A 14,539-nucleotide genomic window follows, 5' to 3' on the forward strand; every position below is an offset into this window, starting at 1 on the left:
GCTTAGTCATTAGCACAACATGTTTTCTACCTTCTCAGTTCCCGTTTTTCCCATGTACTAATTCCATCTTCTACCACCTGTTTTGCCCTTAATCTAATCTCTCATAGTACGGAGGGGGGCTCACGTGACCATTTTCTCTCAGACACATTCCTACAAAACGTAGCAGTAAAATATTGAAGGGGCAGATCGACGAGGATTCTCTCCTCCGGTTCTCGCAATGCAACGTCTGGGTGAGATCGGACAAGAAAGAAACCTTCATCTGCTGAGAAAGGCTGTCAAGAAGCGTTTTCAGGGCAGAATTCTCCGTTTCACACCATAAACTGTCATTATTCTTATAATATCTCTGGTATTTTCTCCCAGAGGTATTAAATATTCCTTTGTGGTCACACATTAGGGCAAAAATAGGCCTTGTACCGGTGGTTTTTTAGCAAGAAGAAGCGTCCTAAGAACAGGATTCCAACACGCAACTCAAAATATGACTTTCTGGGTTAAAACTGCCCACGCTAACGAGCTGCGCCTCGCTCTAACGGCTTTATACCTGCTTCTGTATGAGGCGAAAATTCTTCTTATGGATGTAAAAAGCCTCTTTAAACAACTGCTCCTCCACCGGTGTCCAAATATCCGAGACTAGGAATTAACCAGCGACACGCAAATTATTAGAATCGGCATCCCCCGCCTCTACAAGCCCCAGAAAGGGATTAAAACTACTCCTTTCCCCACCCCAAAAGAATATTTTTAAGACTCAATTCCATCGGAGCAAAGGGAATGGCGGGATCTGTTCTCCTCGTTTACCTGTGTAATGATAATCAGCCAGGGGATGGGATTCGGGTCTCCGAGGCGGCCCACCATGCAGCATCTCTGCCACCTCCTGCGAGATTTCATAGGGAAAAAAGACTTAAATTCCTCCTCCGGAGGAGACAAAAGGGAAATTCTCATTCCTCGTGGCAACGCAGCAGATGCTGAGGGGTGTTAAAGCCCTTCTTCGAAGAAGAGGGAGCAAAGCAGACCCGCTCGGGTCTCACCGAGGGCAGACCTCGGCTTTTATCTAACATCCCTTCATTTGGGCGTAATTCTATTCTCCAAATCGTCCCAGAATCAAACCAAACTCTTAGTGATGCACCAGGAGAGGGCTCTGGAAGCCCAAGAGACGTTAACGCAGCGACAGGCATCACCCAAGAACCTCCTGCACCTTCAGCAAAGAGATTCCGGCCCGCGCAATAGAAAACTCGGAGCGACGCCCAGCTCAAACCAGTAACAAAGTCCATTCTTAATTAGAAATCGCCGCTTCTTACCAGCACGTCGCCTTGAGCCTCGTGCAGGCAATGCAGAGCGAGCTCCAGGTTGACCTGTCCCCCTGGCCTGGTGTTGGCAGAAGCCAAATGGAGCAGGTTTGTAACTACAAATGCAACGAAAACCGAGAAAAAGTCAAGTTTTCCTCAAGAAAAGGAGCGATAGGAGAGGGAGGGAAAACAGGACGAGCGCAGCAGAGACCGGAGATGAGGAAAAGGCAGAGAAAAAAGTCCGATATCCCAAATAGCTCTACTTTAAAAGCTCAGAGAGAAAACTCCCCTCTCCCGAGGGCGCCGCAGATGAGGTGGGACAGCTCCAAACGCCCGTTTTTCATGGAAGACGCTGCCGAGACGCGTCGCCCATTATTCTTTAGTCACTCTCCCACCAAAACCCAGCCATCTCCTTCCCTCGAACATGAAGGCGGGCAAGAAAAGGAGGGAGAGAAGCCCAAAAAGGTGGAATTTTCAACCCATCATATCGCTGGGTGGGGTGAAAGTGGAAGAGAAGCGTTAGAAAAACCTTTCTCCTGCGTCTCCGGGTTGGTTTCGATGTCGCCCCAGGGTTTCCAGACCAGCGACGCTCCCTCTTCCTCCTCTTCCAAACGGGCTGGGTCCTGGAGGTCGGGAAGCTCCGCTTGGAATTGGTTGCCGATGTTGACGTGCCTGAAAGCGTGAGGAAGAGGAAGTGAGGAAGGCGAGCGGGGAAAAGCTGTGGCAGGATAGGGGGAACAGCTGCGGCAGCATAGACACATGCGTACGTGAGGTGCTGTAATAAATACAGCCCGTATTTCCCAGGAAAGCACTAATTGCTCTCCTCTAACAACTTCTCCAGCAGCATCACGTTACCGCCACTTGAAAGGCTCCATCTCACTTCATTAAACATCCCAAGACTTGAGCTCCTGAAATGATTTCTCAGCCTTTGGCACCGGATTAATTAGTTAATGGTTTTCAGAGCACCCTGGACACGAGCGCTTTTGAAGTGCTCTTATTGGCGAATCTAGAGCTGTTGACGCTAATAAAAAACATGCACTTATTCCTCGCGTTACTCTACACTTCTCACTTTAGTATTAATAAAAACACCTGTTTTTATAACGCTTCTCTTGGAGGGCTCCGGCCCTCAAACGACTAAATAGCCGCACAAAAACAAGCACAAAACTCCTCATCAGCTTTTTTGCACTGGCAGCAAATTTGCCTTTTCTGCAGCTTTGACGGGGAAGATCTGTAGCGACCCTGAACTCACCAACGTGTCTCGCCCCAGGCATGCGACTACCTGAGCAGTGAGCGGAATCAGCCATGCAGGGTTTTCTTGCCGTGCCGCAGAAGGTGACGCTGGGAAAAGAAGAGAGGAGAAATGAGCCTGTTTGTCACACCCAGCCAAGGGGGATGAGATGGGGGACCCCCACCTCACCTCTGCCCCTCAGGAGCGGGGCTGGGACAGATCCTCCGTGCAGAGAGAAGGGGCCTGGCGCGGATTTCATCTCCAGCCCTCTTCCTCAGCCCAAAGCCACACAACTCCCTCTCTTTCTCAGCCCCAAAACCAGCCACGCCAGCCCCTTTAGCCAGCCCCAGCAGCAGGAGTCCCACTCTCCGGGTCAGGCCACAAACCGGCTCCCCCTCTCTGCTTCCCCTCTCTGCTTCGCCCCCCTCTGCAGCCCCCCTGGGCGACGCTGAGGGACAGCAGACACCCCACAGCCTGGCACACCCAGGGCCCCACCGACACTTTGCGGGGAGCGCTGGCAAACTGTGGAGGGCCCGGCCCCGCGTCCCTCTGGGGCGGCACCAGCACGGCCCGAGCATCGCTTTCTTACCACCCTGACGGGCTCCATTTCTCCGCCATCGCCGGCACCGCACCCCAAACCCCCCAGGACCAAGGCACCCTGCGGGGAGCCGGGCCCAGACACCCCCCTCCCACCCGTCAATGCCCCCCCTCAGCCCTCCCAGCCCCACTCAGGGCCCTACCGGCCCCTCCACCACCCCTCGGGGCCGCCCACTCACCTTCACATGCTCCAGCTGCCTCACCACGTGCTCGCAGCGGCCCCGCGGGCCGGGCCCGGCCCGGCCCGGCCCGGCCCCGCCCCACCCCACCCCACCCCACCCCACCCCACCCCACCCCACCCCACCCCACCCCACCCACGCCGGACCCTGCTTTCCGCCCCAACCGCCCCGCTCCCCTTTCCAGCCGGCTGCCATTTTCCCCCGGGCCGGCCCGCCCACGACGGGCGCCCATTGGCCACTGCTGCCCCATCGCCCGCCCCCTCCTTCTTGGGTTGCACCGCTCCATTGGCCCGCTGCCACTGTCAATCTCCACATTCGACCAATGGGAGCACAGCACAGCAGTCCAACCTTTTCCTTCCCTTCCCTCCCCTTTGCTTTCTCATTTTACTTCCCTTTTTCCTTCCCCTTTTGTTTCCCCTTCCCTTTTTCCTTCCCTTCTCCTTCCTTTCCAATGAGTCAAATCATGATAAGCCTGAAAGGCCATGAATTTTTCATCTCCAAAACCACTTGCAAGGACACGCAGCACAAGCGTTACAAGTGGGAACAGGATTTTACCCTCTTTTGCTCAAATCGGTTGCAGAGCAGATGCTTACAAGCACCATCGCAAAACAAGAGCTCTCACTCCAGAACAGCTGACGAGAGGCGCAGTCAGATGGGAGAAAACAGCCTTTTATTGTGGACAGACATGAGGTGCGGGAGCCCAGGAATGGCAGGGGTTCGGCTCCTGAAAGGAAATGGGCATCTACAACGAGAGTCGGAAAGCACTGATGAACCCACAAAGGCAGGACTTGGTTGCCCTTTCTTTGGGAAACAGAGTTGACAAGGAGGAGTAGTTTGTAGCCCAGAAGAGAGAGCTCTTGCGGGCATTGCCGCGGGGATGGCTCTGGCACCGTATCCCCCATGGAAATGCCCTTAGAGGCCCCTGCGTGTGCAGAGGTGCTCAGTGCCCCTGTGCCACGCAGCAGGGCTCCATGGGGAGCCCCTGGGGAGCTGCCGTGGAGTTCTTCCCAAACCCTGCGCAGCACCGTCCCTTGCCCTCCCTTGCCAGCCCCTTGGACTGCCTTAGAGCAGTTTCCCCAGCTGGGAAAGATGGGTAGCGGAGCCTGGGACACACCTGGGCTTCTCCCTCCTCTTTTTCCGTCCCCATCTTTTGCGCTCTTCCTTCTTTCCTCTTCTTGCCAGCGTTCCCTCTCCTCATCCCAGGCCTCTTCTCTCTTCCTTTTGGGTTTTCAGTTTCCTGGAGGGAGCCTGCAAAGCTTTCCATCCCGCAGTGGGTTTAGATAGGTAAAGGCAGGGTCAACTGGATTCATCACGTCTTGATGGAAGCAAAGCTGACTCCTTTAACCGTCTTTCCTGGGAAAGGCTCTTTAGTTCTTGTGCGCATCCTGGGGCATCTTCCGTGGTCTCTGGGGCAGTTGGAGGCAAAGCGGCGGGTGCCTAAAGCAGAAATGTTGGCGTTAGCAGGTGGCAAGGGACGCCCTACCTAAATCCAACAGAGCAAAAATATCAGGAAGAGGCAGAGCAGCTCCTTGAACTCATCGGGAACCTCCTCCTAGATGAGACGCCTTGTCCCAGGGTTTGTGGACCTGCCCTACCTTTGCCATTTCCCGTCCTCTCACCGCATCTACCCCTGCTGCTTTCTGGAGGACGAGCAGAGAGGGTGGTGCGTCCAGGAAGGCTTTGGCCTGGTGCTCTACATCACCTTCCCCAGCAGGGCCACGTTGCTCTTCCAAAGGCAAATCTGGAAAGCAAAAACTCGTGTAGCCAAGTGACTTGTGGGAAGTGGACAACACCTAAAGCAAAACCCACCCAAAGCCCTCCACCAGCTTTCTGCTCTGGCTGTGAGAACCCTCAGTCCCTCCTCCTACCTCTGGATGTGTCCCTGGCTGCTGGCGACTCCTCAGCTGAGGGACTGGAAAGGCCAGACGTCTTGGCCCCAGTGGTTTTCTAAGAGGAACTCCACCAGCCCCTTCACCTGCACACGAGAGCCTTGCTTTCAGGGCAGGGCGCTGAAAAGTTGTGGTGCAGCCTTTCCCACTCCTCCCCCTTTCCTCCACGCAGAAGGCTGTGGCTGTGGGGCTGCTTTTGCAGGCAGCTAGACCACCACCTTTTGCTCAAGAGAGGAGGCAGCCAGGGACCTCTGAACCTCCAAGCTCTGATGGGTCTGGAAAGCTGCAGCCAGCTGCTCAAGACAGCCTACCTGCTCAGTCACCCCCAGCATGGCCTCCAGCAGCAGCAGCAGGTCCTCATGAGGTGGGCTCAGCAGGTTTGGCCCACTGCAGATGGCCAGGTTGCTGCAGCTCATCCTGCTGGTAGACACATTGCGGCTGATGTTGTGCAGGAGGGGGAGCAGCCGCTTCAGGAGGAGGACATTGGCTGTAGGCAACTTGTCGGCCACCCTGAGGGAACAGGAACACACAGTTAAGAAAGCAGATGTTGCCCACAGCCATGGCCGAAGCTTGCCCAAGGCAGGTGGGAACCAGCGGCTGTGTTGCGCAGCTTTGTCGGTGCTCGGAGCCAGTGGTCAGGGCTGCTGCTCAAGAGGCAGGCTGCTGCCCACACTTACGCTTTCAGCTCTTCCACTTTTGCTTGCTTGCTTGTCCTCTGCAGGGCTGGCATCCCATCCTCGTAGAGGTGGCTGACAAGGAGCTTGGCGGGGATGCTTCGCAGGAAGTTGTGCAATGCCAATGGCTCACGATTTTTCTTGGCTTTTTTCTTTGGTTTTTAATTGTGGGGTTTTTTTTAGTTTTTATTGTTTTTTGAGTTGTTTCTTGGCCAGCCTTGCCCAAACTTCTTTCTGTCGGTACTGAATGCTTCTGATTCTCCAATGGAAGAGCTGTCTCTGCATCTTGAATGTTTCCAGGGCTGGGGCATCTGCCATCTTTGATGCTCTGTTGCTATTCTATGGGCACAGACAGGGTGGGTCTGGCTGCTTCTTCACCCACCCATTCGTTAGCTGAGGTGAGAGCTAGCTGAGGACAGCCACCTCCCACTGGCTTTCTCATCCTCAGACTGAAACAATGCGAAGTCCAGACCCCAATAACCTGGGTGGCGCTGCAGGGGAGTCCAAGAGGCTGTGTGGTCTGCAGTGGTCTCCGAGGGTCTCCAGTGGTCTCCAGTGCTATCCAGCAGTCTCTGATGATCTCGGATGGTCTCCGGCAGTCTCCAGCAGTGTCTGGCGGTCTCCAGTGGTCTCCAATGGACTCTGGCAGTTTCCAGCGGACTCCGATGGTCTCCAGTGTGAGACCACCGGAGACTGCCAAACACCACCAGTGTCAGGTCATCTCCAGCACTCTCCGGCGGTCTCCAGCGGTCTCTGGTGGTCTGTGACGGTCTGCGGCGCTCTCCAGCCATCTCCAGCCATCTCCAAGGGACTCCTCCTGGTACTATGGGGCTGCCGGCCTGAAGATGGCAGCCCCTCCTCTCACCTCTTCCCCACAGCTCTGAAACAGAAAGCATAGAATCATTGATGTTGGAAAAGCAATTGAAGCTCATGGAGCCCAGCTGTTAGCCTGGCACTGCCGAGTCCACAGCTAAACCATGTCCCTGAGCACCACATCTACAGGTCTTTGAAATCCCTCCCAGGATGGTGATGCAAGCCTTTCCCTGGGCCGCCTGTTCCAATGCTTGTCAAGCCTTTTGGTGAGGAAATCTTTCCTACTAGCTCCTCTGGTGCAACTGGAGGCCGTTTTCTCTGTTGTCCTATCCCTCTTGACTTGGGAGAAGAGACCGAGCGCCACCTGGCCCCAAGCTCTTCTCAGGGAGTTGCAGGGAGCGGCAAGGTCTGCTGGTGCTGTGGGGCTGCCGGGCAGAAGATGGCAGCTCCTCTCCTCTCCTCTCCTCTCCTCTCCTCTCCTCTCCTCTCCTCTCCTCTCCTCTCCTCTCCTCTCCTCTCCTCTCCTCTCCTCTCCTTTCACGTGCTTTCCCAGCATGTGGTTCCCAGAGCAGTGGTGGCCCCTGAGCTCTAGGAGATGTCTCAAATGGATGTCTGAAATCCTACTGCCTTTACTGGGCTTTCTCGAACAGAAAGGCAGCTGGTACATGAACGTCTGTGAAAACGTTTGCAGGTTGGCAGGGAACTGTTACAAAAGTATTTGACAGCCGCTGTGGTAAAGGTTTTCTCTAAATGTGATCCATTGAAGCATTTCCTAGACAACTCTTTACAGCATCTCCAGTCTCTCGAGCCTTTGTCTGTGATGCGCTTGATTTCTCCAGGTGATTTTCAAAGTTGATCCTGGGCAAGGAGTTGAGTGGAAACTGCAATGAAAAGCTTTCAGTCTCGCTGAGACAAATGGAGAGAAAGAATCTGCTTTTTTCCACTGCAGGGCAGAAAGAGAGGGCCTAGGGATAGTAAGGGGGTGTTGCATATTTGTTGGTTCTAGGTGGCTGCTTTTTCACCACTTGCTCTAGCGTGTATGTTGGAGGATGGCAGATTGGATGGATCCTTGGTTTCATTCCTCTAAGACTAACACTTTTCAACTCCTGCTGTGCTTTTCATCTCAAAGGATGCCTGCCCAGGTGGTCTATAAATTACATCCATGGATTGCTCTACATGGCAGTGAACTGCAGCCCCAAGAACTGCCTCACGATCTCCGTTGGTCCTGCCTGGCAGCAGAAGCCCAGAAAATGTACTGTAGCTAAGAATGAGCTGGAGCGCTCTGCTTCCAGCAGGGAGAGCAAGGCTGCTGCTGAACGGAGAAGCTGGCAGGATGATGAGAGAGCCAAGGAGCAGAAAGGAAGGATTTCGAAAATGCTGGAGTGCTTGTCATGTCCCAATCCCAGGAAAGAGGGGGGGTAAGTGACTTCAGATTCGTAAATTCCCAGTGGCACGGACTAAGGTGAGATAAGTCTCAGGGTTCATATAGAAACATTTATTAGCTGCCCAAAATGATTAGTATAGGTCTTAACAAGTCCACAATAATTGGTTAGGTATATGACAAATTATGGCAAATGGTGAGGTATGCGTTGTGTTACTTAACAACAGGTATAGGACAACTTATGGCAAATGGTACTTAAGGTCGTTACTTAAGAACTCTAACCGTTACTTAACAACTCTAAGAGAAAAGAGAAACTGAGGGACAGAGAAAAGAAAAGACAGACAAAAAGACAGAGATAAAGAGATCACCAGTCCTGGTTCCAGCGTCCTGCGCTGCCCACTCCACCTGGGACCCCTCTGTGCCAGCACCCCCAGCCGCCTCCAGCCCCGGGAACCCCGAGACAGTGGAACCACAACTCTGCAAACGCCACGGCTCCCAAGAAATGCACACAGAGCTTAGGTGTGAAAAACATGAACACAACTCTTTATTAACAACAACACAACTACCTAGAACTACTTACAAAACACAACTATTACAAAACACAACTATATACATCTATTTACAAAACCACCCACCCCAGCCTGGTGGCAGGAGACCCTCCCTCCCTGCAGGCCTGTCCTGCACGTGCCTGTCCTGATGATGGTGGGTCTATGTCCATCACCTCCTCCTCCTCCCCATCCACCTTCATCTCTTCCTCCTCCACATCGATTTCCATGGCCATCTCCATCCAGGTCTGTCCACTCTTTTACACTCCTGGCAGCCACCTCCACACCCTCCAGTGCAATTTCATATATCCTACGCCAAAAGGCAAGCAGAAAAGTGCATTGGTCCTGTCCTGGCCAGCCAAGCAGACCCAAGGGATGAGGGTCTTGGCATCCCTGCCCCGCTCACTGCCCAGGGAGAGCCGTGGGGCGATGGGACCCCTGGGCACATCCCCACCAGGAGCTGGCTGGACCTGGGCATCTCCTTGGCCACCAGCACCCACCAGCACTGATGTGCCAGTGTGTGCAGCTGGAGGCTCCTCTTCTTCCACAGCTTCCTCACTTTGGTGTTCCGCAAAGTCCTGTGGATCTGGCAGAGCAGAGAGGTGAGCGGCCCTGCTCCCTGCCCCACGGGGCTCTGGGCACAGACCCTGGCCCCCGCCACACAGACCTCGGCCCCGCGCCTGCCTGGGTGCCCAAAAGCTCCTTACTCTGTGCAGGTGGCCTTTGGGCTCGGCGCTGCTCCGCGGGCAGGGCTCAGCTCCCATGGCTCCGGCCTGGAAAGGGGCAGTGGAGGCACAGGCTCAGGCTCCGGGCAGCACCCAGCTGCTCCCGGCGAGCATCCCTCCGGCACGAGCCCAGGGGACCCAGGGCTGCCCCGGGGATGCGTACCCTGGTGCAGGGATGCTTGATCCCAGCAGGGCAGGAGCAGCCAGAAGGGCTTCTCCCAGCCCCTGGCCTTGCAGGGGTAGGGGGAGAGGGCGAGCCAAGCTCCCGGCCCCCTGAGTACTGGGAGGTGCCCACCTCTGGGGAGCAGGGACGTACCTCTGCCAGCGCAAGCCTCTTCTTCTTCATGGCCTTCATGATGACAATGATATGGCAGCACACAGAGAGATAGCAGTGATGGGCACAGGCGGGAAGGAAGGGCAGGAGGGCTGTGGGTTCAAGGGCTGGGAGCTGGTGGGAAGGGCTGGGCTATGGGTTCAAGGCACCAGGAGCAGGAGAGAAGGGCTGTGCCGGGCGCAGGGCAGAGGGGATGCGTTGTCCCCGTTGCCGGGGACTGGCAGTAACAGATGGAACACAGGCCATGTCAATGGGAGCGCAGTGGGCATGGGGACGAGCCCCTTAAAGGAGGGGCAGCTTAATACGTATATACATACCCTCCAAAGTTAAGAATCCCAACACATTGGACTTCATTCCTGTTTTAAGTGACTCTTCCTTCGTTTCATCAAGAGCTGACAATATTTCAGGAAAGCTCCTCCTCATCGCTGCACCTGGCAAGGCTTGAAAACACTGAGAGCTTGAATCCTACCTAGCCTAGCTGGTTATAAAGTAACTATTTTTACAAATTCAGACACTAGAGTCTTCCAAAAGTGGAGTTCTCCCCAGCATTAGAAGAGAAATTAGTCCTGTGTCGCTCAACCCAGGACATTCCACCCCTTATTTCATACCATATATATGTCACACTCAAGTTACTATTACATTTGTCCTCCAATCTATATATATACACACACACACAAATATAACCCTCTAAAGCTATGAACTATTCCCCTAAATGGTCCATTGAATTTTGTTAGTCCAAAACTGTGAGTTTCATCTACTATACTAGTCTTTTAGGGTAGGAACAAGTGATGTGGCATTCACTCGGTTGTCACATCAGGACGAGGCCTCAATAGGGATGACAGACGGTTGAAGTTGGGTGCAGCAATATAACGTATAGTGCTCACGGCTAGCATGTTTCCTGTCACTGGACGCCATTTGACGAAGCTGGCTCTGGTTCCATTATCACTGGGTTAACCTGAAAAACACTTATTGAACACTGTTAGTATGATGTAACAATTAACACCATACCATTTAAATCAAGGATTCTCACCCAGAATCAGATCTCCTAAAGGTACACATCTAACCGCTCCATTCTCCTGCATCACCCACCAAGTATGCCCTGGTCCTTCAGGAAAAGCAGCCCCACGAGTGAGTCTGCTTTTACCTGAGGCATACAAACCCAGACCATTTTACCCAACATATTTTTTACATGCACCCCAGGGACTTTACCTGCTTCTACAGTAGGTGAAAGCTCTGACTGCGCAGGACCAGCTCGGCTGACAGTTCCCCTGGTGTTGACTAACCAGGTGGCTTTTGCTAAATGTTCATCCCACTTTTTAAATGTTCCAGCACTCGTCGCTTTCAGTGTAGTCTTCAACAGTCCATTGCATTGTTCCACTTTGCCGGCAGCTGGTGCGTGATAGGGGATGTGATATATCCACTTGATACCATGCTCTTTAGCCCAGGCATCTATAAGATTCTTTCGGAAATGAGTCCCATTGCCTGACTCGATTCTCTCTGGAGTACCATGTCGCCACAAAACTTGTCCTTCAAGGCCTAAAATAGTGTTACAGGCAGCAGCATGAGACACAGCATATGTTTCCAACCATCCGGTGGTTGCTTCCACTGTTGTAAGCAGACAGCGTTTTCCCTGGCGGGTTCGGGGAAGGGATATATAATCAATTTGCCAAACCTCCCCGTACTTATATTTCATCCACCGTTCTCCATACTACAGAGGTTTCAATCTTTTGGCTTGCTTAATTTCAGCATGTTTCACGTTCATGGATGACCTGTGAAATAGTGTCCAGAGTCAAATCCACCCCTCAGTCACAAGCCCATCTATATGCTGCATCTCTTCCTTGATGACCAGAAGTGTCATGGGCCCACCGACCTAAAAAGAAATTCACTCTTCTGTTGCCAGTCCAAGTCTACTTGGGACACTGTAATCTTAGCAGCTTGATCCACCTGCTGGTTGTTTTGGTGTTCCTCAATGGCCCGACTCTTAGGTATATGGGCATCTACATGACGTACCTTCACAGACAGCTTTTCTAATCGATCAGCAATATCTTGCCACAAGTCAGCAACCCAGGTGGGTTTACCTCTGCACTGCCAGTTGCTCTTCTTCCACTGTTTTAACCAACCCCACAAGGCATGTGCCGCCATCCATGAGTCAGTATAAAGATAAAGCACCGGCCACTTTTCTCTCTCAGCAATATCCAAAGCCAGCTGGATGGCTTTCACTTCTGCAAACTGCCTTGACTCATGCACTCGCGCAGTTGCTTCCGCGACTCGTCAAGTAGGACTCCACACAGCAGCTTTCCACCTTCGCTGGTTTCCTACAACATGACAAGATCCACCAGTGAACAGCTCAATTCGCCTGTCATTTTCCCATAATTGATTATATGGTGGGGCCTCTTCAGCACGTACCACCCTCTCCTCTGGGGACCCTCCAAAATCCGTGCCTTGTGGCCAATCCATGATCACCTCCAGAATTCCTGGACGACTGGGGTTCCCTATGCGAGCTCGCTGAGTAATTAGTTCCACCCACTTATTCCATGTCGCAGCAGTTGCGTGATATGTGGAAGGAGTCTCCCCTTTAAACATCCAGTTCAACGCTGGCAACCAGGGTGCCAAGAGGAGCTGTGCTTCAGTGCCAACTACCTCCGAAGCAGCTCGAACTCCTTCATATGCTGCCAATATCTCTTTCTCAGTGGTAGGATAGCAAGCCTCTGATCCTCTATATGCTCGACTCCAAAACCCCTGGGGTCAGCCTCGCGTCTCTCCTGGTATTCTTTGCCAGAGACTCCAGGTAGGGCCATTCTCCCCGGCTGCGGTCTACAGCACATTTTTTACATCTTGTCCTGCCCGGACTGGCCCAAGGGTGAACAATCTCCTGTTTAATTTGCTCAAAGGCTGTTCGTTGCTCAGAGCCCATTTAAAATCATTCTTCTTTCTAGTCACTTCATAGAGAGGGCTCACAATCTGACCGTAACCAGGAATATGCATTCTCCAGAAACCCACAACACTTAAGAAGGCTCGTGTTTCTTTTTTGTTAGTAGGTGGGGACATAGCTGTTCTTTTGTTACTCACATACATTGGGATCTGGTGACACCCATCTTGCCACTTAATTCCTAAAAACTGAATTTCCTGGGCAGGTCCCTTGACCTTACCTCGTTTGATGGCAAAACTGGCTTCCAGAAGGATTTGAATTACCTTCTCTCCTTTTTCAAAAACTTCTTCTGCTGTGTTGCCCCATACAATGATGTCATCAATGTATTGCAAGTGTTCTGGACCTCCACCCTTCTCCAGTGCAGTCTGGAGAATGGTGGGGCTGTATTTCCACCCCTGGGGCAGTCAATTCCAGGTGTACTCGACACCCCTCCAGGTGAAAGCAAACTGTGGCCTGCAGTCTGCTGCTAAAAGAATAGAGAAGAATGCATTAGCTGTATCAATTGTGGCATACCACTTCGCTTCCTTTGACTCCAGTTCATAGTGAATTTCTAACGTACCCAGGACGGCAGCACTCAATGGTGGTGTGACTTCATTCAAGCCACGATAGTCTACTGTCAATCTCCATTCCCCATTAGGCTTTCGCACTGGCCATATGGGACTATTAAAGGGTGAGTGAGTCTTACTGATCACCCCTTGGCTTTCCAGCTGATGGATCAACTTCGGGATAGGGAGCAAAGAATCTCGATTAGTGCAATACTGTCGCCTATGCACAGTTGTAGTAGCAATGGGAAACCTTCTGTTCCTCGACCCTCAACAGCCCCACACCAGAAGGGTCCTCTGACAGCCCAGGCCAAGTAGACAGTTGCACAACCATCTCTGTCTCCACTGCCGCTACACCAAACGCCCACTGGTAACTCCTCAGGTCCTTAAAATACCCTTTCCTCAGGTAATCTATGCCAAGGATGCATGGAGCATGCAGGCCAGTCACAATAGGGAACTTTTCCCATTTATTCCCAGTTAGGCTCACTTCGTCCGCCAGTACAGCCAGCTCTCGAGATGCCCCCGTCACTCCAGCAATAATGATAGATTCTTCCCCTCCATGATTCGATGGCATTAGGGCGCACTGTGCACCAGTGTCCACCAAGGCCCTATACTTTTGTGGTTCTGATGTGCCAGGCCATCGAATCCACACAGTCCAATAAACTCGGATATCTCTCTCCTCCTCCTGGCTGGAGGCAGGGCCCCCCTACTTTTGACTAGAGGGCCCACCACTTCCATCCATGACAGTTGCACATCGTAAATCAGGCTCCGAAGCCCATCCTTGCCTTCTGAGAGACCGGTCACTGGAAACTGGAGCAGCACTTCTCCTGGAAGAATCCCCTCTTGGGGGTGTTTTACTCCACAACTGACCTACACGCATCTGTAAAGCCGAAGTAGGTTGTTCCATCCCAATTCCTCATGTTTTCTCCCTGATTACGCAGGGTAGACCGCAGGATATGCCGTGATGTGCTTTGTTTCTCTCAAACAGGTTTAGAAGGGAAGCATTTTTCCCCAGCTGAGACATTGGCATTGCCAAATGATTACTTCGGCACTGAGACACTGGCCTGTGGGGCAGAAAGAAGATCCACATCCAGACAACACATCCAAGGTGACAAGGACACTCTCAAAGTTACACCATTGGAGCACCTGAAGAGAAGAAATTTGCCAATTTTCATAGAATCATACAATCATAGAATGGTTTGGGTTGGAAGGGACCTTAACGATCATCCAGTTCCAACGCCCTTGCCATGGGCAGGGACACCTCCCACTAGACCAGGCTGCTCAAAGCCCCATTTAAGTGGGTCTTGAACACTTCCAGGGATGGGGCATCCACAACCACCCTGGGCAACCTGTTCCACTGCCTCACCACCCTCACAGGAAAGAATTTCTTCCTGATATCCAATCTAAATCTACCCTCTTTCAG

At 52.7% G+C, this 14,539-nt stretch overlaps 1 protein-coding gene, 1 long non-coding RNA gene and 1 pseudogene across 2 annotated transcripts in view; all 3 read right to left on the reverse strand.

Annotated features, from left to right (window-relative positions):
- LOC134523905 (adenylate cyclase type 10-like) overlaps window positions 1–391 on the reverse strand; it is a 16,712-nt gene extending 16,321 nt beyond the window's left edge. Inside the window, exon 1 of the mRNA XM_063353418.1 lies at window positions 217–391. Within this exon, the coding sequence (XP_063209488.1) occupies window positions 217–391 (175 nt within the window). The remainder of the gene's footprint in view (window positions 1–216) is intronic.
- Window positions 392–791: 400 nt separating this feature from the next.
- LOC134523946 (uncharacterized) lies at window positions 792–3,367 on the reverse strand. The gene is made up of 5 exons (XR_010073442.1): window positions 3,285–3,367; window positions 2,530–2,618; window positions 1,810–1,952; window positions 1,293–1,396; window positions 792–868 (listed from the first exon to the last, which is right to left on the reverse strand). It is a non-coding gene; the product is annotated as an uncharacterized LOC134523946 (long non-coding RNA).
- Window positions 3,368–11,861: 8,494 nt separating this feature from the next.
- LOC134523906 (E3 ubiquitin-protein ligase RBBP6-like) overlaps window positions 11,862–14,539 on the reverse strand; it is a 39,910-nt pseudogene continuing 37,232 nt past the window's right edge.

Source organism: Chroicocephalus ridibundus, chromosome 15, assembly GCF_963924245.1.
Source record: "Chroicocephalus ridibundus chromosome 15, bChrRid1.1, whole genome shotgun sequence".
NCBI lineage: Eukaryota > Metazoa > Chordata > Aves > Charadriiformes > Laridae > Chroicocephalus > Chroicocephalus ridibundus.